Source organism: Chelonia mydas, chromosome 9 (genome assembly GCF_015237465.2).
Source record: "Chelonia mydas isolate rCheMyd1 chromosome 9, rCheMyd1.pri.v2, whole genome shotgun sequence".
NCBI classification, from domain to species: domain Eukaryota; kingdom Metazoa; phylum Chordata; order Testudines; family Cheloniidae; genus Chelonia; species Chelonia mydas.
The window spans coordinates 78,748,985-78,772,386 of NC_057855.1; the positions used below are offsets into that span (position 1 = coordinate 78,748,985).

Sequence of the window (23,402 nt, forward strand, 5' to 3'; positions counted from 1 at the left end):
CCCAGTGATTAGCCTTTTATTTTTGAGCTAGAATGTGATACAATAGTGGAGAAAGGAGCGAATATTTGGAGAAATTAACACAGTTAGTGCACATTGGCACAAAAAGTTCATATTTATGGAAAAAAATCCATTTCTGTGTAAAATGGCAGAATCCTGAAGGTTACCCATCCATTGCTATTTATCAAACTAACTTAGACTATTTAATCAAGCTGATGCATACAGTTATGATTTTATGGTACTAGCGTTCCCCCAACTATGTCAGAATGGGAAGTCTCTCTACAGTTAAGTAGCCAGATCCAGCAAAATTCGCCATTCACAGTAACTGTTGGGATGTCCTTAACTTCAAGGAAGGGAGAGAATCACCTGTGTTTACTATGGCCCTACTTCAGCAGAGCATTTAAGCAAAACATTGAGGTGTCTTGTTGAACTTCAGCGGACTTAAGCAGGTTCTTAACTCTAAGCATCTGCTTAAGTCCTTCAAGTTTAGCACATGTGTAAGGAAGAGCTTTGCTGAATAGGGATGGATTCTGAATCAGGGCCTATGTGACCTAATGCAACTGGTCACAAGGCTCAATGGAGACAACAAAATATAATATACTTAAAAAACACGCCTAAATCTAAGGGAAGGCTTTGTGCAGGTGCCAGTGCCAGTTACTAATATTATTATTTGCTTTGCTTTCCCACTTCCAGCTCTCTCCTCATGTCAGCAACCTCCATGGGGACCTGGACAGTCAGACCATCCATCGCCTTCTTAACACACACCTGGCAGCCTAGACGTGATCTGAAAAGCAGACAACAGAATGAGCTTCATACATTTTTATGGCAAAGGAAAGAGCCCACTAGTTCCCACCACCAATGCCCATACCATTTCGTTTGTCTTCAGATTCATACAACAGCTCAGCTATCAAAGGATGGAGCTAGCACTACCCTCTCCCTCCCCCAGAAGAAGGAGATTCTTAAGACACGTTCGTAATAGAAAATAAATTACACCCTCTGAGTAACTGTTGCCTTATAAACACTAAGAGTCTAGACTACGAGGAGCGAGACAGAACGTTCCCAGTCCAGAAAGTGGTACATTTCTGTGTGCCAACTCCAACAGGCAAAAATGCTTACGTATCAGTGAGTCCATAGGCCAAATCCAGCATGTCCAGCTCCTCGTCTGTAATGGCATCCAACTTTTGAAAGACGTCCTCCTCAAAGATGAGGTGACACGTGGAGCAGGCCAATGTACCTTCACAGGCACCTGCAGGAAGTGGGAGGGGTCAGCACAGTGCATCAGAGAACAGCAAGGAGGGATAGTAGACACTCTTGAGGAACTGTGAAAAGAGGTGGCCCTGCCTATACCCAGGCCGAAAGTACATCAGGAGAGGTTTCAGAGTGAAATCAAGGAGCCAGTCTTGCTACTAACACATTTACTGACAGCCCCGCACCTCTTATCCAGAAGGATCCCAAAGCCAAATGAATACATAGTTGAAATATGAACATATTTGATACATCCAGATAAATAAATAACTTCATTAATACAGTCCATGGGGTGCCAGCTAGGATGGGAGTTGCACAGATATTGCCGCTCTGGCCCTTTAAATGAGACAGGGATGTGAAACCCCTGCACCCCGGACACATACATACTCACTAACGACCGTGTGGCAGAGAGAGAGAGGAGCTGGCCCCCAGTTCAGCGATCCGAGTTTGACCCAACTGCAGAACTGATGATAACCAGAACAGTGAGTGACGTTGCCAGACCATTGCAAGCGCGTCTTCAGTCTCGCAATTCCCTGCATTGTTTATTTCACATTTTGTGTTTGACCCTTGGGAGCTTTATTATTGCACCTACCAAAGCCATCGATGCCCAGGTTTTGATTAACCACCACTTCCAGCAAACTCTCCCCTTCTTTGGCTGTGGCCGTGAGTCTCTCTCCATCCCGGTTTATAAAATGCACCGTCACTCTGTCCGCAGAGCTGTCAAACAAGTTACAGGAGGTCAGTGCAAGCTGGGCCACTGCTACCTATGAAACAGCTGCCGGCTGAGCAGGAGAACGAGGTAGTGATCACATGAGGAATTTACATAAGCATCCAGCTTCTTGAAAGGCTACAATGCAGTTGCATGAAAGTACCTACACTACGTAGTATCTTCGTGTGTCAGTCCTTGCCATTCACTGCACAGGGAAGGGCAAACTAGAGCCATTCAAATCTGAACGGACACAAACTTTACCCCTTGCTCAAATGTTTCTAAAAATAGACAAGTGGTTAAGGGTGAATGAGCGTACCTGTATATGGGCAAGGGGTGGGAGACTGTTGATTTAAACCCAAAGAGCTTGCTAGACATTTGCTATTGCTGGGAGAGGGGGGGCCTCTCTGGGCTAATCCTATATGGAGTGAAGTGAGGATACTGCATGGTAAAGCTGCTCAGGATTAGATTTAAATTATGCAACAGGGGCTCGCTCTTTTTTCCCCCCAGGAGGATTATTTGCTAAATGCTCCATTTCTACTCTTTGTTAGTTCAACCCCTGAAAGAGTCACCGAGAGCCTTGATAATACACTAAAAGCTAAATTCATCCTCATCATAAGGGGGATACAGCTTTTAGTGTATGAATGGAAATCACCCCCATTTTCACTAGGCTAGATTTGGCCCTAAAACTCTATGTGAAGGTGAAGGTCCAGGGACTTTTCTGAATATGCCCATTCTGGCTGGAAGTCTGCATAAAACTCACAACCCATTTCAGCAGGGATGTCTACAACAAATCAGCCTAGGTACGTTGCCTGTAATATAACTATTGCATTATAGCAATAACAATAGATCAGACCCAGCAAGCACTGTGTAAAACCTGAGATGGGTTCTTTCTGCCTCTGCTTAGGATATTCTGAATTGCTGGTCAAAAGATGGAGAGGGATCTTCTCTGGATATTAAATCACCCAGCCCATATGCCCTTCTTTGCATGAATGCAACCTAATCGGATTTCTGTTGGCTGGAGAAAAGAGACAGGGAACTATGGAGAATGTACTATAGAAAGGGGGATTACAACAGAGGGCTATCAATTAAACACAACTGGTCCCCGAACCTGCTCTAAAACATACACTTGTGACTTTACTTGGGTTCCCCAGGGTATGCCATGGCAGGAAACATTCACAGTCTTTGTGATCTATAAACTGCAAGCACAAAAGCTTCATCATATGGAGGTCCTAAAAGTCATATGGGTCCCATTAGCATTTCTGTGGCTCGTGTATTTCTGTTACACATCTCCTATGCAAGAACAGAGGCAGGATTTTGGTAACCCAACTGTGCTTCCCACACAGTGCTACCTCCCAATACCTAAAGAGTGGCCAAACAAGTCAGATAAAAAAAGACTTTTTTGCCCCACGCTTAAACAGAACGTCGCTAACAATTGCATCGCTGAGGGTTTTCACAGCTGCCTGCGCTGCTCTGGGCTCCTCCTGGAAGCAAAGCTGTCGAGACACCCCAAGAGAAGCTAGCTGCATGCTGGCTCTGGAAATCTCATGAAACAACCTGTTCTGGCCCGGTTTGGCAGATCAATTACATCTGAATTACAGATGCTGAACTTCACCATCTGCTGAATGCTTTGAGGTTCAAAAATCACTACAGTAAAACATCAGAAACCTCCATACCCCAAAGTTACAATATCAGGACCGACAGTGCGAACGTGACAGGTGAGGGGCTCCAAAAACAACATCCAAGAGAGAAGTGGAAATCTCAGATGAGGTGAAATCATTCTTGCAGAAGGGAATTTGCAATTTAAATTGACAGCCCAAGAGACCTAAGTCTTATAGTTATCCACAGAACAGGCCTGCCAACACTGACCTAGAAGAACCACCTCTAGGGAGGAGAGGAAAAGATCAGCCTCTGTATCTCATTCAGTCCTTAAGAACATAAGGACAGCCATCCTGGGTCAGACCCATGGTCCATCTAGCCCAGTATCCTGTCTTCTGACAGTGGCCAGTGCCAGATGCTTCAGAGGGAATGAACAGGGCAGGGCAATTAGTGAGAGATCCATCCCCGTCATCCAGTCCCAGTTTCAGACAATAAGAGGTTTAGGGATACCCAGAGCATGGGGTTGTGTCCCTGACCATCTTGGCTAATAGCTATTGATGGACCTACCCTCCATGAACTTAGCTATTCTTTTTGAACCCAGTTACACTTTTGGCCTTCACAACATCCCATGGCAACAAATTCCGCAGGTTGACTGTGCCTTGTGTTCCTTATGTTTGTTTTAAACCTGCTACCTATTAATTTAATTGGGTGACCCCTTGTAATAGTGTTATGTGAAGTGATAAATAACACTTCCCTATTCACTTTCTCTACACCATTCATGATTTTATAGAGCTCTCTTATACCCCCCCTCAGTCATCTCTTTTCTAAGCTTTTGCCCTCTACACCAACTTTGACAAGAAGATGGCCAATTCATGCCACCCATATGGGGACATCTGTCAAGAGGTGCACTAGTGGCCTAGAAGCATATCACACCACCAGCTCTCTGAGCCGTTCAGAACTTGATGGACTGACAGAGTGGCACACTGAATACAATGGCATCGTTCTGCATAGCACCTCTGAACGGGGACCTGACCATACTCCTGTGAATTCAAAAGGCAGGAATTGTCTCCAAAGCCAACAGAACTTCACAGCAGCTCAGTCTCCCTGGTTGACTTTGCAGGTTGCTCTCTCAGCCCTCTAGAAAGGGATGTCACCCATCTAGCAGCTTCTGATACATTCCTGAGCAACAGAAGTGTTGCTGCAGCCAGGTGGCCTTGCTTTTGTCGTTGCTGGCATCAGAAGAAGGTTTTTCAGCCTTGAGAATGATGTGTTTGTTTAGTAGAGAGAATTGGCCACGCCTGCAATCCTCTGGTTTGCCCCTTATACAAGGCTGACTGAAACAGCACCCAGTTTCTCACAGTCAGAGTAAGATTTAAAGTGAGCAAAACTCAGCAAGGCCACATTCCTGGAAGCCCAAGGGACAAAGAAACAAGCAGTGACGCTCAGATGTGCTGGGAAATTATAACACAGTCTACCGATTTCTTAGCAATACGTCCATAGAGTGCAAGCACACAAAGTCAAATGACCTAAGTGTATACCATACACTCTGAAGTTTCCAGTGTAGCTGCCCTGAAGGATGTGCTATATTGTATTTAGGCTCAGTTGCATCAGGCGTGCTCTTGGAAAGCCCAAGAAGTAAGCAGAGGGAAAACTCGTTTATTAGGGATATCCCGGAGATAGCTGAAGCAACACTTGGGAATGCTTATGCAATGTGTTCATCCCCAGCTGTGCTGTGCAGCAGGCAGAAATCAATTATTTCCGGTATAGGGAGTCCTCCATTGATTTATTTCTATCAGTGACTGCAGAAACAGATGAGAAGGACCTAGGCATAGGTGCCGACTCCATGGGTGCTCCAGGGCTGGAGCACCCACAGGGAAAAAATGGTGGGTGCTGAGCACCCATCAGAAGCCCCCCTATCAGCTTCTCCCCACCCCCTAGCACCTCCTGCCCGTGGGCCCCACGCATCAACGCCTCTCCCTCCCTCCCTGCACCTCCCGCCTGCCGAGAACAGCTGTTTCGCAGTGTGCAGGAGGCTGGGAGGGAGGGGGGAGGCGCGAGGACACGGTGCGCTCAGGGAAGGGGGTGGAACTGGATGGGAAGAAGTGGGGTGGGGTGAGAAGAGACAAGGGTGGGGCCTTGGAGGAGTAGGGGCAGAGCCAGGGGTCAAGCACCCCCTGGCGCTTTGGAAAGTCGGCACCTGTGAACCTAGGTCAGACAGTTTTCCTTCCCCTCTACCATTCCTAAATGTATTGGATAGAACATGTAGCATATACCTACCTGATTGTAATGAATGGTCCCTGATCAATCCTTCAGAAGCAGGTGAAAAAAATTACCTGTGAAAATTCCACTGTGGGGAAGAGAGTGGAAATTTCTTCCCTCTACCAAGCTTACTGATCAGATTAACTCTGCACCAGTGATCCAGAATCACCATGATTGTGTCTAGCGCCATCTATACTCTTAGATAATAGTTGATCACTAGCATTAATCGTCACGATTATGCCCTTGTTACAGTATCTCGCTAAATAATTAATTGTTCTCTTGAATCCTAGTAATATGGATTCCATCAGTAGTCTCCAGTGGCAGAAAATTTGAAACACTGATGATTATCTCTTGAAAAAGCCTCTGCCTAGATTTAATCTAAACTGGCAGGAGAAGGGAGCAGAAGGGTTGTCTTATTTCCTTGTCATTTTCAGGAACCCCCTCTGTGTTTTCCCAATGCCACATAATTCAGATAGGTAAGGTATAATTCAGAGAATCATGTATCTTAAAATTAGGGGGTCTGCCTATTGCTTTTCAGGGAGTTTCAATCATAAAGCAATACCTAGAACATTTTTCAGCGCAGGACCCCCTGGAGATGAAAACAGGGAGAGAAGTCAGGCAGGAGACCTGTACTACAGGAGGAATAGGTTCTTACACACACACTCATATCACATGAGTAACAAAAATGGCCTATTGCAGCCAGAGGCAAGCAGCACAGTCCCGTTTTACTAGGCAGAGAAAATATTCAGAGCCATTTCAACCTCCACAACAGTGAGACTGACTGAGTCTCTCTCTCTCTCTCTCTCTGTCAACAGAACAAGCCATTTAACTGTCTGTGGAACTTCTTCTCAGATGTCTGAAGCCTGTGCCTCCTGGAATCTTTCCTATTTGTCCGAGAAACTGAATAAAAGGATTGGATCCTTCAAAATAGGGAAAGGCAAAGTGTTGGGATTGCACTTAGAGTTGGGCAAAATGCTTTGGAAGAAGGGAAAGCAGACTCCAACCTTCACCTACCTTCTGTGAGCTTTAGAGCTTCAACCATCACTAAGGCACCAGTCCTACAACCACCCAGGCGTGGAACTTCCATTGACTTCAAAGGGAATTCAGCATAAGAAATTAATGTGGGATCATGCCCCAAGTCATGTACTTGATTAAGTGGGTACTGTTGCAGCTGAGTGACAGCATGGTGCAACACACAGAGCACTGGAATAAGGCACCCCGACTCCTGTTGCCACTGACTCCTTGTATAAAGGCAACGATGATAACCCGCTTTGTAAGGCACTTTTAGATCAACAACTGCCAAACCCATTATCATTGCTAGGTATTTATCAATCTTTTATTTTTAAAAATCATTACACCTTAACCTCACTGCCTTAGATTAGTAAAGCTGAATGAATAATTTAGGCTGTTTACTTTGATAATCTCATACATCCTGCAGTGTGAATCTCACTGTTTAGAGGACTGAAATGATTTGGAAGATTTTCTCTGGCTTGACAACTGGCTTGTCAAACAGGACTCTACAGCTTGCCTCCGTATGGTTACAGCATGCTGTCTTATTATGCATGTGGTGGATGGGTGCATGGATGTAAGCAACCATTCCTTCTACAGATCTCCTGCCTTACTAGACTAGTCAGTTTCACACTCAGATCTTCACAGACTATTATTCCCACCCTGCAGGGGAATATTTAAACATAAGATTCAAAACCCCTGTTGATCGGTCATGATATAAAAATGACAAATTCCTATTCATATTACATTTTGCAAAACTCTTGTTGCTCCTTAACAAAATCTTGGACCAAGATTTTTCAAGAGAGACTAGTGATTTTGGGTATCCAATTTGAGACACTTTAAATGTGTCTCATTTTCAGAGGCAGGTGCTCAGCATTTTCTGAAGATTTCTCCAAGATGTTTCAATTTGGGCATCTCAAAATCTGAAGCATCCACAGTCACTAGTCCCCTCAGGCTCTACATGATACAGAAAATTAGTAGAGGAGTGGCCCTTTAAATGTTTGTTTATTTTTTCAAAGATTTTATAAGGCCATATGACAAAGCATGGTGTCGAAAAGTATTGCTGGAAAGAATTTAGTAAGCAACAAACTAATTAAAAAGGAAAACAGTTGATAGTGGCTGTTCATAAGTCCCATTAAACAGGTTTATCGCTACAACTCCTTTCTCTAAGGTCAGATAAAGTGGCATATTGTGTTTTCCATTTTGCTGGCTGGGCCCTTTTTCTAGATGGGTCTTAATCTTTGCTAGCAGATTAAAGTCTACTCAGATCACATTTGTTTGGAAGAACTACAAGTTCCCTTTCTTTTCCCCAGAGAAATTAACACATTACCCTTCCACATTACCCTTAACACAAGTGGAGCTCCTTCAGAACCAGTTAGAGAAGATACCATCAGAACTGGTGAGAGACTTGAGGTAAAACTCAGACCCACCCAGAAACTCTGCATTTGATTCTGCATCCCTTACTCTCACAGAGTAGCACCATTTACCTCAGGAGCCTCCCTTGTCAAGCCTGCCCCGACAACAACCCTGCTTTGCCTATATTCCCCAGCCTTGTTCCCCATTGGTCAGCTTCTCACACAACCTCCTCCAGAGCTATTCCTGTGCTGCCCCCCACATATGGCACGACCTCCTTGAGTAAATCTGCAAGGCTCGTACTCTGCCCACACTTAAGTCCTTAAAACGCCACTACTGCTGTGCTGCTTACCGTGAGCGAAGTTGCCTTGTATCTAAATTGCCTTTGGTCCCCTTTCCCTCACTAGTTGCCCTTAGACAGTGAGCTCCTTGGAGCAGGGACCATCCTTCTCAAGTATTTGGAAAGTGCCTGCACATCATGGGCAATACGGGTAATAACAAACCACACTAAATTAGAGGCAGGCTTGCAGCACTGGGCTCTATGCTTTCAGTTGATATTCTGCTTTTAAAGCCACCCAAGGATTTGGTGCCAGTGAAATACCCCTTCCCTAATCCAAGCCCATTGGCTCTTTGCTTTTGCATCAAATATAAATGCTTTGATCTGATTGTAGGGGGTTGACCTGTTCCTTGTTTGGGCCCAATGAGGCATACTCTGAGCCCTGGGGGACTTTCTTTCAAAAGTGCAGAAAGCAGCTGTAAGGCAGTATACCTGACCTGCCAGATGCTGCAGTGCTCAGTTCATGCCTGATTTAAGACATTTTTAACAGCTAATCCAAGGATGGATTTGCTGACCCCCACAATTTCCAAACTGTTTCTGGGGTCTGGCCCTGGGCTGGAATTCTGCAAAAGGAGAAGGAAGTGATTTTTACTTTGTGAATTTAAGAAGAGCTGGGTTGATAGGAATGGGCCTTCTCCCAGCCCTTATTCCTCAATAGTTTCCACCATCTTTTAGCTGGCAGACTCATCATTAAAAGACAGTCCTATCAAAGAACAGGACCCTCTCTAGAATGTGCTATCCTGATGGGATCTTAAAGTCCTTCTGCACGAAGAGCTCACATGCTCGAGAACCGCCATTGGTTACTGTTCGGTGTAGTACCATGACCGAGAGGTGGGTTTGCAGCTTGGTCCCTGCCCTACAGTGCATCCCTGAGTGGAAAGTGAGGAACCCATGTTGCTCAACAGTGCCCCCTGTGGCCGATTAAATAGAAGCTCTTATTGGGATCCATCCACTGGGAAGGCAGACGGCTGCAGCATGCTTGCCCAAGAACTGTAGAGGGATGAAAAGATTGGGAGATCCTTAGGGGCAAGGGGGAAATGTAAATAAATGGAGGGATCCATCCAAGAGAAAACAGGGAGAATTTGAAAAAAAAAACAAAACACCCAACTTGTGTTCCTGTTTGTATGTTAATAGTGTAACAAACCCTACAGTAATTGTGGAGTCAGCTGTATTGCCCCCAAGGAGGAGTTCCTGAGAACCTCCTGCTCCCAGCTGCAAGGGTGACAGTCAGTGCAGTGCAATGTGAGGTGCTGGCTTCCGGCTAGAAAGTGCACGCTCTGCTGCCTGCAGATGCTGTCAGCCTTACCAGCTGGGGAGTGAAGGACAAGGTCGGAATCCGAACTCACGTGGCTGTAGCTAGAAGCCTTGGCCAGCCACAGGCCATGTGTTGAATACATCCTTCAAAAACCCACAGCACACTACACTAATAAAACCCTGAGGGGATATCTGTAATTCCTTAAACCACACTGGCCTTTTTGGAGAAAAAATGGTTACTGAGGTGAAGTATTTGACATCTTTAGGACACATAACATGACCTCACCTTTCCCTCAGGTGCTGAAATATAAACCATCCTGCGGCATTAGAGTATGTAAAGCTACCGTATTGGAAAATGGGTCCTGGAAGCTGTCGTCGCACACTGGGAATCCAGCCCTACTGGCAGTGACGGAGTGTATTTATTCTCCGATGGGTTGTCATAAATATAAACGGAAGGCACCAGGTGCCAGCGAGGTTACCTTAGCTTCTTAACCCTTTACAGGTGAAAGGATTTTGCCTCTGGCCAGGAGGGATTTTATAGCACTGTATACAGAAAGGTGGTTACCCTTCCCTTTATATTTATGACATGGGTGCTTGGACGCAAAGGGAAAATGATGCAAGTCTCAGACCAATTTCTACCAAACAGGGGTCCACATCACAAAAAACACAGTCATGGTTTGCATTAATTGGCCACCTTTTTGGCTGTCTGAGCAGAGAGGCTGAGGAAGTGCGGTTCAGCTGGACTCAGGAACCTGGCTTTTCCACTGACCTGCTGTGTGACCTTGTCAAAGCCACTGCATATCTCTGGGCCTCTGTCTCTCCCTCCACCCCCAAGGTACATAAATGTTGCCACAGTCAGAGAAATACTAGAACCCAGCTAGTCCCCAGCATTTGTTGGAACTCACTCAGATCTAAATACATGAGGTACACATGCTGAACTTGCCCTAAGTGGCTACCCACCCCCCACTAAATATTACCTACTGTCCCAATTCAACCCCCTGTTGACTTCTCTCCCTTTAGGACACCATGTACAATAAGCTAGTGAGAACACAGGGCAAGAACCATGCACAGATTCAGCATAACATCCACCCCAATTGTCCCTCAGGTGGCCTTGCCTCTTTCATTCTAGATACAGGTGAAGCCCTACCTCCCACAGACCGGGCTATTCACGGTGCCATTCTCACCTAGCTAGGGGATTGATTGCTATTTATTTTAAACATCCTCTTTTAAACTAATTTGTCTGTCCCACCCCTGCACCTCAGCAGGCTGAGATAGAGGCACGTGGCCCCAGATAGATGGGGTCAGACTGTCTTTCCTGAAAGGTCCTGGAAGAAATGAGGTAGAGTTGAGTCTTTTGCTTACCCTGTGTCCCTTGGGACATCATGGAGCCTGTGTGTGGAGCCGAAGCTTCTCTTTGGCTGCAGGCTGACAGGTGCCTGATTGTGCTCCGCTACTCTGAGGCATTGAAAAGACTGAACTTTGCCCAAATTAAGTCCGTTTAGCAAGGTGCGGATAAGCTGCGGAGTGCACCGTGCCATCATGCTAGCTGAGTCTTGCTTTATGTTTCTTCGTTCTTTTTTTGTTGCAGGGCTGGCTAGCTTCTGAGGTATAAGTACAGCTGAGAGAGGGGAAAAAAAAAAATCTAGGACAGCCTCCCTGTGGAGGAGGAAAGAGGGTGTATCCTGGACCTTACTACAGCCCAACCCACTGGTGGAGTTTTGTAAGCAGCTGTAATGTGCAACCCCTGAGCAGGTTAGGACCCCAGCTGATCACACTTCACTATTCTTCCCAATTCTGTTTCATTCTAGCAATCAAACAAACCCATTTTCAGACGCTATCTTGAGTACAATGCCCACCTTACAATATGTATGTCTGTCCTATGGTTGAAACAGTGGACTGAGACTTGAAATTCTTGAGCTCTACTGCTGTCTCACCAAGTGTGTCCCCTCAAGCACTTAGACTAGTGAGCTAGGATTCCTGGATTCTGTTCCTGATGCAGATGCTGTATCGCTATGAGCAAATCACTTCATCCCTCTGTGCCACAGCTTCCATTCTGTAAAATGGGCACCTTTACCTACTTCACAAGGGAGAGGAGAGGCTCAATTAGTGAATGGTTTTGAAATCCTCAGCTGCGAAGTGCTACGCAAGTGCAGATTATTATCCTGGTCATTTAAATGCACAGGGAATTTAGTACTGGTGATAACCCTAAAGCCTCAATTTATTCCCAAAGCCAGTATCGTCATGGCAGCAATAGTGTCCTCTACCCCATAACAACGCACCTCACCCCTGACCTGAAAGAGACCCGCCACTATAGAGGAGAGGCAAGTCCAGTCCTGGGCTGATCATTTCAAAAGACTGAATTATCCCTAAACAAATCTGAATAATTTGACAGTTAATAGAAATATTTGTTTTAATTAAGTTTATCTATATCATAATATATACATTACTATAGAGGCATTATTAGTTACCATTATTACGGATAACCTTTTAAACTGGAACTGTCTAGGGCTCCCACATAGGTTTCAGAAGAGGATAGCAGCAAACCACCCATCAATCCCAAAAGGAAGAGACATTAAGAGGTTTAGTCTAGATCTGGACAGAAAATGGGGTCTGGGGACAAAAATTTAGAAGCAAAAATTATTTTGTTTGTTTTCAGTGGAAAAAATTGACTCTGTCAAAGAAGTGAACATTTTCAACCAGAAACGTCTTGCTTTTGGGGTTTTCAGTTTTTCCAGACACCAACACGTGTTGACAAAAGCAGACACATTTCATGAACAAGTCTAGTCAGTCAAAAACTCCAATAATCTGTTGGGGAGAAAAAATTAAGGGACCATTTCCAAGCAGCCAGAATTAAAACACACCATTTAAATCATTTTTTTGTATTGCTCTCAAGACTAAATTGAAGGTGGGGAGAAGCTTTCAGGGAATGACATGAGGTTCAAAAGAAAGAAGGTCCCCTCCCTGAGGTCTCAGAGAACCCATGATCTCTTGAGGTATCTGCCCTCCCCGTGATGTGCCTGTCCCATCAGTGAGATTCTCAGACATTCAGGGTTATTTGATTCCCATTCAGTGCTTTGGATCCTGTTCCTGCTCCTACTGATTTTAACGAGAGAAGGATCAGCACCATTCTCTATGGGTATGTCTATACTGCCATCACAGGGTGATGCACCCGAGCTAGCTTTAATCTTGCTAGCTCGGGTAGTGGAGCAGCGAAACTGTGGCAGCATGAACTTCAGCATATGCTGTACAAGCACAGCCAACTACTCCCAGATAACTACGCCTGGGGCTAGCGCTGAAGCATGAGCTGCCACGTGACTCTCCTCTGGGACCCAAACTAGCTACATTAAAGCCAGCTCGGGTAGGTCTACTTGAGCTGCAATATCACCCTGTGATTGTGCTCTAGAAGACATCCCCATATATGGGGGAAGGTGGGAGGGAGAGAGAGAAAGAAACAAAGTGCTCTGTATTTGATTGACAAATGATCAACAAATGCTTGAACTCAACAAACTCTAGCAGCATAGGATCCTCCGCTGCAAGTACTCTGCTGGATTCATCTGGTGCCAACAATCCCCAAATCCTCTCTCCACCTTTCCCCTCTCACTATGTAATGCACACATCAGCCAGTAGAGGCCCCCATAGACCATACAGGAACAGATCCATGACAAAGAATACATTGACCACATCCATGAAAAAAGAAAAGGAGTACTTGTGGCACCTTAGAGACTAACCAGTTTATTTGAGCATGAGCTTTCGTGAGCTACAGCTCACTTCATCGGATGCATAGCATATCGTGGAAACTGCAGAAGACATTATATACACACAGAGACCATGAAACAAAACTTCCTCCCACCTCACTCCCCCGCTGGCAACAGCTTATCTAAAGTGATCCTCAAGTAGAGCCATTTCCAGCACAAATCCAGGTTTTCTCACCCTTGAGCTGTAGCTCAGGAAAGCTTATGCTCAAATAAATTGGTTAATCTCTAAGGTGCCATAAATCCTCCTTTTCTTTTTGTGAATACAGACTAACACAGCTGCTACTCTGAAACCTGATGACTGAACATGGTTCTCTTCTCACCCCACTGACCCAGATCAGGAGTTACTCCCTTGAAGTCAGTGGCAGAAAACCAGTGTGAGTGAAAGGGGAATCAGGTCCTTCCCTGTAAAACTTAAGAGGGGGAGGTGGCAAGTCAGTGATTAGTCCTGTATTGATAAGCATTCTCCACGCAACACACAGCAAGTCTTAATGCTTTGCCACAATGGGGACACAGCTCAGAAGCGCAACACCACGTCACCCATAGGCAGCGGGTATAATAGGCCGGGGGAGGCTAAGCCTCCCCAAACCCAGACTGTGGCCCCGCTCATGCTCTGCCCCGAGGTCCCACCTTCACTCCTGCTCTTCCCCAAAGCTGGCAGAGGCTCAGCTCGGGCCTATGGAGCTCAGGGCTTGGCCAGCCAGTGGCTCGGGCTGACCAGCAGCCAGGGGCTGCTCAAGGCAGCCAACGGCCCGGGGGTGGCTGGCTGGCATTGCAGGAAAAGGGGAGGCCAGCATGGCTGGGGCGAGTGGGCGGGTTGATGATTGGGTTGGCTGGGGCGGTTAAATGCGCCCGCAGGTGGTCCAGGCAGCTGGGGCAGGCAGGCTGGTGCTTGGGACAGCTTGGCCAGGACTCTTCTGGCCACGGTGGGGGGGAGCTTGGCACTCCAGCAGGCAAGGGGGTGTGGAAGGGGCAAAGCCTGGGGCTAGCCTCCTCAGAGTGGGGGTTCACATCCTGCCCATGACAGCATGTTAAAAGGCTGCGCGCTGAAGGACAGACATGCTCTCCCACACAAAGAGGCTGTGTGTGGAGTTTAGTAGGAAGGGTGGTCTTCAGTAAGCAGCTAGATCTATTCAGGAACCCCCACAATTGCATTTGGGCCTGGTCTACCTTAAAGGTTAGATTGACCTAGCTATAGCAGTCACAGGTGTGAAAAATGCCCCCCCCCCCCCCCCCCCCAAGAGACATCATTAAGCCAACCTAACCCCGTTCTAGTCAATGGAAGAACTCTGTCAATCTAGTTACTGCTGCTCAGAAAAGTGGCTTAACTACAGTGATGGAAAACCCCCTCCATCACTCTAAAAAGCACCTCCAGCATGGCACTACAGCAGCATAGCTGTGCCTTCATAACAGCCCACAGCATAGATGGGGCTTTACTCTGCTGTAAGGCCCACGTAGCATTATGGATCCTACCAGCGTTTGTTCAGCCCAGTACATTTTCCCATAATGGAGGGGGGGAGATGGGAACTGAAGTATTATTATGGTTTTAATCTAATGAATATTATTACCCTCTCAGTCCAGATGATATCTGTGCCTCCCACACTGAGACAATTTCTGTATGTCCCATGCTTCACAGGGTACAGATGTTAAAGGAAGGAAATAAACCCTGACAAGGGCCCTGCCCAGAAAACTTGGTTTTTAATAGTCTGTACACGCACATATGTTAGAGATGGAAAAGACTTCCATTGTTAGGGTTTCTCACCCATTGCACAGACCCCGACCCCCAGTCAATATAGCACTGGCCCCTACAGTAAATCTCCAGTTTTAAATTATTTGTGCAATAGGGCAGGAAAACCAACCTCTTCAACCCTGTCCCAAGTCATGCAGGAGTTCAGATGGAGCTGTTCTCAAAAGTCCCCTCATTCACACAGCGACTTCACTGTGGGAAGGGAACCTTTTCACTGGAGATGGGGATCAGACTAAATGCCTGATCTGAGGCCCCTAAAATGTTGAGGAAATTCAGCCCCAGATTAACATGTAACAGCTGGTTTGATCTCTATCACATGCTGAACTAAAACGCTGGGCCTGAATCACAAAGGCATGAAGTTCAGAGCCAAACCCAAACTTTGTGGCTCAGGCCCACCTCTAACTTTAACTAGCAAACACTACACATGGTTATTAAAAGTCTCCTCCAATCCCACTCTCTGCTCATGAGTCTGGGTTTGTGGTGCATCTCAGCACCTTGGTCCCTTTCTGTTCTCTCCCTTCTGCCCCCCATCCCTGTGTTAAATGAGAACTGGATTCACCATGAACAATATGGAAAAAGGACCAAGAGCACATCCAAACAAACAGCTGAGCAGCTAATCTCACCAGCAAACCTTGAATCGAGAGATAAGCAAGACATAGGAGCAGCAGCTCTCCTGCAAGGACGCTGGCATGTTTGCTTAGCACTGACCTCCTTCACTAGCAAGAATTCTAAAACTGCACAGTGAATGGCAGGTCAATGGCACAACAAGGGATAGCCCAGCTGAGCGCTGACGCTGAGCTCATTATCCCCATCCCCCAAGGGAGCACTGCAGAGGCTGTGGAATCGGTGGATGGGGAGTAACTCCCCTCCAGCTAAACCACTGCCAGGGCTTGGAGAGAGAGAGAAAGAGAGTGTACTCAGGGATCAGCTGACAGCAGGGCATCACCTAATTTTGGACCTCTGAGGATAATATAAGAGAGGCAGTGTGTGGACACCTCCATCTGCAAAACTAGGACCAATCCCAAAAGTAAAATGTAGCGTTTGCAAAGTGACAGAGCTCACGCCCTAAACCTGGAAGACAGCGAAAGAGCTAGGGATAAAAACACAGCGTACTGCACATAGAATGGCTCTTAGCAGCATTGATTTGACTGTCCAGCAGTTAGTGCCCTGCCTTGCCCAATCAGATTCAAGTCCTGGTAGGGTGACCAGACAGCAAATGTGAAAAATCGGGACGGGGTGGGAGGTAATAGGAGCCTATATAAGAAAAAGACCCAAAAAATCAGGACTGTCCCTATAAAATCAGGACATCTGGTCACCCTAAGTCCCGGCCCCAGCCTCTGCTCTGCTGAGTAGGCAGGCGCTGAGAGAGAAGCAGGCTTTCCACCACCACACACGCCTAAAGCAGTGTCACGTTCTGCTGCTGCAGCACTTGCCCAGACAGTGCATGCAGCCCTCACCGTGCCTCTGCACATGCTGCGAAGGGGGGGGTGTTCCCTCCTCCCCCCCAGCCTGCAATAAATCATGGCTACTTTAGATTCCTCAAGCACAGGACAAGGGACAAACCCACCCAATTTAGGGACTGCCCTACAAACGTTTGGGAGAGGTGGCAAGGTGACGTGGATTTCCTGACAGCAAAATTCAAAGCAGCGAGTAATCAAAGTGAAATCAGCACAAGGCTGAACGGACAAGAAATTACTTAATGGCATTGCAGCAGCTCTGAGCAGGAAGCACACTCAGCAGCATTTCCTGAATACCAAACCCAGGTACTTTGACCACCATTACAGCAGCCTGGGTCAGTTTCACTCCTTCTATGGGCATGTTCCTTAGGGCTCTGCTCCCCTGCTCACAAGTAAACATCAGAAAGAGGCAAGAACCCAACACAAACCCAAACACTATCTATGCTTCCCTTAGGCACAGGGTTTTCCTGCAAACACAAGTCTAATCAGAAAGCATTAACCCCAGTGCTGCCAACTTAAGAGACCCTGTCAAGGGCTGGTAGGCCTCAAATGAGGCCTACACTCTATTAGTTCATAGCCTCTCAAAAAGCAGGATTCTCATCTAGTTTAATGCCATGTGCAGCATCCCAAACACACCTGCAATTGCAAATACACTCATGTTCATGTCTTGGAACTAGGGGTTGGGGAGGGAACGATTGAGAGATTTAAAAAAAATTCCCTCCCCCTTTTAACTATCAGTAGCTAAAATCCCATGTGACTACATACTGTGTCCCTCCCAGCCTTGTAATTGGGTTGTTACACAATTGTGTAATTTTCTTGGGTTATAAATATTAAAAGGAGACCTGTGTATGGAACAATCATCTATCCGTGGGGTTATGAAATTGAAGAGAGAGTGGTCTCCATCCTACTGGACATGGAACTGGCTCCTTTATCTGCAGTGAGTCCCGGCGGGAGAGATTGGGTCTGGGAGCTAGATTCTACCATTCTACTGTCATGCTGATGGGAATAGGGCAGGTGTTCTGTGCCCTCACGGCTCGCAAGCAGTGAGGGATTCGGAAATAGTAATGTCTTGAGAGAGGAGAGAGCTAGTGGGCTGAGCTGGGAACCAGGAGCTGCTGAGTTAGTTCCAGCTCTTTTAGGGATGTCTACACAGCCTACAGCAGCAAACCTCCAAACCCAGGTCAACAGACTCCCAGTGTCAGAGCACAGATAAGAGGGTCCCATGTCCACAGGTTCAAAGTCACCTTCCAAAATTCACCCTCCCTAACTCCAGATGAAAACTGCTTAGTCCACCTGCCCCATTCTGACTATTTCTGTTACAGGGAAAGTATTGCAGTGGTGCAGCCTGAATCCATCTGTGTACTGCTCATGATCACCCAGCTCCAAACTCACAAGTCTGTCCCATACCGAACAAGTTGAACCTGAATAGAGCAAATGGACATAATGTGCTATGGTGGTTAGGACAGACATCTAGGAGTCACAATATTTTGGTTGTGTATGGCCAGATATTCGGGAATTGTGGGTGCTCAGCTTCCCTATAGGCACAGCTCTGACAGTGGTCAGCGCCTCCACAAATCAGGCCATTAAATTCTATGCATTCGTTTCCCCGCTTGTAAAATGGGAATAGCCTTTATCTGCCTCATTGGTGTTCAAGGGTTTGAGATCTCCTGAGAAATGGTCCAAACAAAGGGGGAGCAGCACTTTTCCAACACTAGTGAAGAGACACCAACCAATGATTTATCACAATACAAAGCCAGAAACAGACAGCACTGGTATTCTGCCCCATGTGACAAATCAACACTGTCAGAAACTGTCATTAATCCACCTAACCACCTTCGAAAGCATCCAGGTGAAGGTCTCCCCAGTGGTTCAAGTGGCCCAGCCAAGTCTCTAGTTTACAGCAGCAAATGCTTTTCAGTCACTCAAGGATTCTGCTGGCATGAGCGAAGAGGGCAATGCCACTGCACTTGGGATACAAACAGCCTTTGCTGGAACCTGCTGACTCCAGCTCCATATATTCCAAGCCCCTTGCTGCCCTGTTCAATCTTTCTGTCAGCGCAACCCTGGTTTGTTTTCCTTAAAGCTTCAGAATTGAAGGCAGCAGGAATGATGGAGATTTGTAATTTTCCAACTTGCTCTTGTGACCAGGGGCTGTGCCAAATAGGTCTAGGGATTTGCTTTGGACAGACTTAAGGTCCCATCCAGCAGCTCCCCCTCATTCCTTTCCCCCCCCCCCCACACACTTCTCCTGGAGCCCCTTCTTCCTTTCCCCAATGCCCCCTACTGCCTTCTTCTCCCTAATGCCTCCATTTCTCTTTTTCTTCCTCCTCTTGTTTTTGTCATTTCTCCTCTCCACTCATTCCTTGTTTACATACTGACTTTCCCATTCCTCTGCTGCTACGTAGACTCACCCTCATAATCAACCACCACCTTAGGTCACTCATTCAGCTGCCTCAAGTTCTGTGACGATCTCTAACACTGCCACAGAAAGTCATGGCCTTGTCCATGAGCTGTTCCTGAGCTGGTGCTACACACACCTGCAGGCAGAAGCTAGCCCTCTGCTTTAATCACAGCTGCACTGGTGAGACTTTTCTGAGTTGAGCCCCGTGTCTGTCCTGTATGCATGTTGCGGAAGAGCTTAAACTGAGGTTTTCTTAGAAAGGAGGGAAACAGTATTATAATTCCCATGTGAAGTCAATGGACAGAGATTGGGTTATATAGCAATTCTGGGCCTAGGTCACCCTTGTGCCAGTGCAGAGCAACTAAGGGAAAGCAGTGAGTAAATCTGCGGTGTACCATGGGTGAGATCCGAATAAACTTTTCACACAAAGATCACATTGCCTCCCATGAAGAAAAGTGACAGCTGGTTAACACCACATTTCACAACAACTTAAAGCAACCAGTAAAGCAACTACAAACTGCAGTTGGGTTTATTCTCCACTTCTCCTTCGGGAGAAATTTTGCTCTCATACTCACAAGGTACTCCTGGCAAAGGCTAGGATGAATGTAACTTCCTCTCTCATTTACGGTGCCCTCCACTTTGACAGGACATTAAGTACCAACTAGCTGCAGAGGCAGGTGTCATTTTGTGAGGCAAAGTCAATGCAGCATGATACAGGGAGACAGTACTCTTGTGACCACCACCACCACAGGGGAATTGAACTCTGGACCTCTAGACCTAAAATTGTGAGCGTTGATACTTGAGCTAAAGTAACTCCTGTAGCCTTAATAGACTTTCATCCTCTGTTGGCCAGTGTCAAGTGGAGGACACATCATGAACACTGGACAATTAGTTGCACTCTCTCATGGAGAGGTTATGCTTATTTTTGGTTTTCTCCATAGCCTAAAATAAAGGGATTCAAAATTAAAGTATATAATTAGTGGGAGAAAAGTTAAGAGTGCTACATACATATGAGAGCAGGACTTGGCCCCAATTGCCTTTCAAGAGTCTAGCAGGAGAGCCTGAATTACATTTGTTATTGCAAGTCATCCATATATTTAAATGGCATTTGGCAGCTTGGCACCAATGGGCATTTATATCCAATTGTTAATTGTGGAAATAAGGAAGTGACTGGAAGAATACAGAAGAAACCGATCTCATCTCCTCGGGGGGGTGGGGGGGTGGGGGAGGCTGAGATTTTCTGAGGTTAGCAGAGGTGAATTACTTCCACCTGCTTACAGAGTGAGACAGCCTTGTCCGTGTCCACTCTGGAATATCTTCTTAACTCGGCTGTCGGCTTGTAGCACAAGGGCTGTACTTTAGGCTCCACGAGCCCCTTTCCCCCCTGACCCCCTTTTCTAGGTTATAAATTAACACACACACACACACACACACACACACACACACCTGACATTGTTACAGTCAAGTGCCCAATCCCTTATTTTCTGTGCACTTGCAATGTGCACTGATCCAGTGCCTCCATGGAAGCAGTACCACCTGCATTTATGGGCTTTACCTCAGTTCAGAGTCTTTCCTTGAGGTTTTTATCTTTGTCCATGCTCAAGCCTGCATCTACTCCACACTGTAAATGCAGGGCTGATGGATGTCAATTGTTCTGCATTGACTGAGTCAGCTAAGACCCACCCCACTTCTGGTGACATTGTCACCTCCAACGGTTTGGGAACCAAATATGCTACATGATACATAATGCTGGAAGTGTGGACTGTTTGTATGGGAAACAATAACCATCCTTACCAGCTAGTTCTCAGCTTTCGGTAGAGACCCCCCTCCACATTGGGAGGATGATTGGACATAGACATAACATGCCTGCCTGGGGATGACTGTCCCAGGGGCCTGAACCTGGATCACTTAAATGTCTTGCTTTCACCCCTGCCAGCACATTAATCAGAACCTTGTGCTTTGTAATCCATGGGTTTGCCCAACTGGCTGAAGAGAAACCTCTCTCTCTGAGCAGGCTGCGGGACAGGAGTTTCTTTACATTGGACCAGATAAAAACCATCTTTCAGATGTTTTGTTTCTTCTCACATCCCAACAGACAGGGGGTTATAACAAAGGGACAAATCCCAGGAAGTGTAAGCAGAGAGAGGCAGCAAAAGGAGAAGGGGGGACCTAAGGCTTCAGTGGTCTCTCAGCACATGTGGGTAGAGGGACAGGAAGAGAGCATGAATGTGAGCACAGACCAGCCAGGAGGATAGAGCTCAGCAGAGAAAAGCAGATATTTAAATAGTTACTACGAAAACCTAGCCACTGTACAGTCCTTAAGTACCAAATGCTGTCCAATAAAACTGCACACATCAAAACACATGCACATGGAAAGTTTAAAGTATTTGCTGTAACTTTTAGAAGCACGAGTTATAATTTAAATTACACAAAAAGGATCCCACCCCTTCTGTAACTCAGAAATGGATTGGGGGTGGGAGGTGTTGAGCCTTGACACTTTCAAGAGACCAAGCATGGAAAATGTGAACCCTTGTCGTTTGAGTATTAGGAGCATGTGAAACAGGGTGCTGTAATTAAAGCTATTTTGCAGCCTTAACTCTCTAGTGCTTCAATTCTTCCACACCTGCTTGCAGGTATATTACTTTCCCAATGGGCAGAGTTTTCAGAAGGTGGAAGGATAGGGTCATGGGTAAAGAGGTTAAAGGGAATGAAACTACATATTGCTTGAAGTCAAGTAACAATTGTCAGGGTTAGTCTCCCATTCCAGGCCAGTGAAAATGTTCACTTCTTCCACAGACTTAGAAACACGTCTCCAGTGAAGATAAGTGATTCATAACTCACCAGTGTACATCAGGAGTAACTCCACTTAAGTCATTGCACTTACACAACTGACTAAGTGGAGTATCAGATGTCAAAATACATACACACCCCCATTCTTGAATCCCACACTTGTGCTGATGCTTGTGTCTAATCAGCTACACTTGACACGGTTTAATACAAGGTTGCCTCTTACACCATTGTGGTTCAGACAGCCTTAATCCAGATGTTTGATAAGGATTTGGTACTTGTTTAGGAGAAAGTCAATATTGTGTTGTTCCTGCAACCATATAGTGGTATGTTTGGTTGGACAAGAGGCATCTAAGTCTACCACTGTGGACAAGGCATATTTATAGTGATTTAAAACAAGAAAGTTAAGACACAAGACACCAATGTAGTCTCAGACCAATTGTCTTCTTCACCGACTCCAATTATCTAGTCATCAATTGGGAGCACTCCTAGAAAACCAGTACACTGAGCAAACTGTAGGTTATGAATTCCATCCTTACTTGGCAGCCCCACCTACCATGATCCTTTATGACCCAATTATGCCTTGGGGAAGAGGGCTGTTTTAGAGACAGGCTTGCAACCCACCAGAAGGGATAGGAAGTGTCACTGACCCCCCCCCCCCACACACACACACAAATCACCACCCCCAGTGTTCCTTATTAAGTACAACAGACAGGCAACAGTAAATTCTTCTATAATGATTTTTCACCAGTAGATCTCAAAGCACCATCAAAAATAAGGATCTTTACCGTCCTCATTTTGCAAATGGGGAGATTAAACTGCCCACATTCACCTAGGATAGAGAGAGCAAATGTAACACCCCCCCTCTTCCTTCAACATTTTCTCATCCTGAAAACCTTCATTTTAAAAAAAGCCAAAAACACACTTTGAAATTTGGGAGCAGAGCGAGGAAAAGCAACTGTAGCTTGGAAAAAAAATCTAAAGTTCAAGTCCCACTACATAGGAACATCTGCTCATAGCAAATTTAAGCTACAAAACCAAAAGCAGACTAATATATGCTGCCCTCTTGTGGCTTACTGATGCAAAGCAGCAGCTATGTCTCCACACCAGAAACAAGGTTTAGTGAAAAATGTAACTCAAAATCCAACCATTTTAGGTTCTTCCCTGAACTGGAAGCAGTTTTAGATTGGGAAAAAAAAGTTTCCTTGGTCATTCTCAGCTGCAGGTGTTAAGGACAGTACAAACCTGTGACTTGGTTTTGACTTCCATTTCTGGAGACCTGGCCTCCAACCCTAGCTTAAGTCAAGAGTTTTGGTGGGTTCCATCCTAGCCTCTACTTGTGTGCATCAAGAAGGAACTACAGAATTTGTTAATGCTGAGAGGTTGGAGTTCCATGGTAACAGACTGTTGCAGGTGAGCATGGAGGTGCAGTGGTAAAACATGGAAGGGGGGAGGAATGGGGGTGAAACAGAAATCACAGCAATCCAGATACACCAAGGA

At 46.1% G+C, this 23,402-nt stretch overlaps 1 protein-coding gene across 1 annotated transcript; it reads right to left on the minus strand.

Annotated features, from left to right (window-relative positions):
- LOC102932878 (adrenodoxin) lies at positions 1–11,408 on the minus strand. The gene is made up of 4 exons (XM_007060186.4): positions 11,121–11,408; positions 1,835–1,959; positions 1,114–1,243; positions 1–781 (listed from the first exon to the last, which is right to left on the minus strand). Exons 1-4 carry the CDS (start codon positions 11,297–11,299, stop codon positions 664–666), a joined length of 552 nt encoding a protein of 183 aa, XP_007060248.2. The 5' UTR covers positions 11,300–11,408; the 3' UTR covers positions 1–663.
- Positions 11,409–23,402: the final 11,994 nt, after the last annotated feature.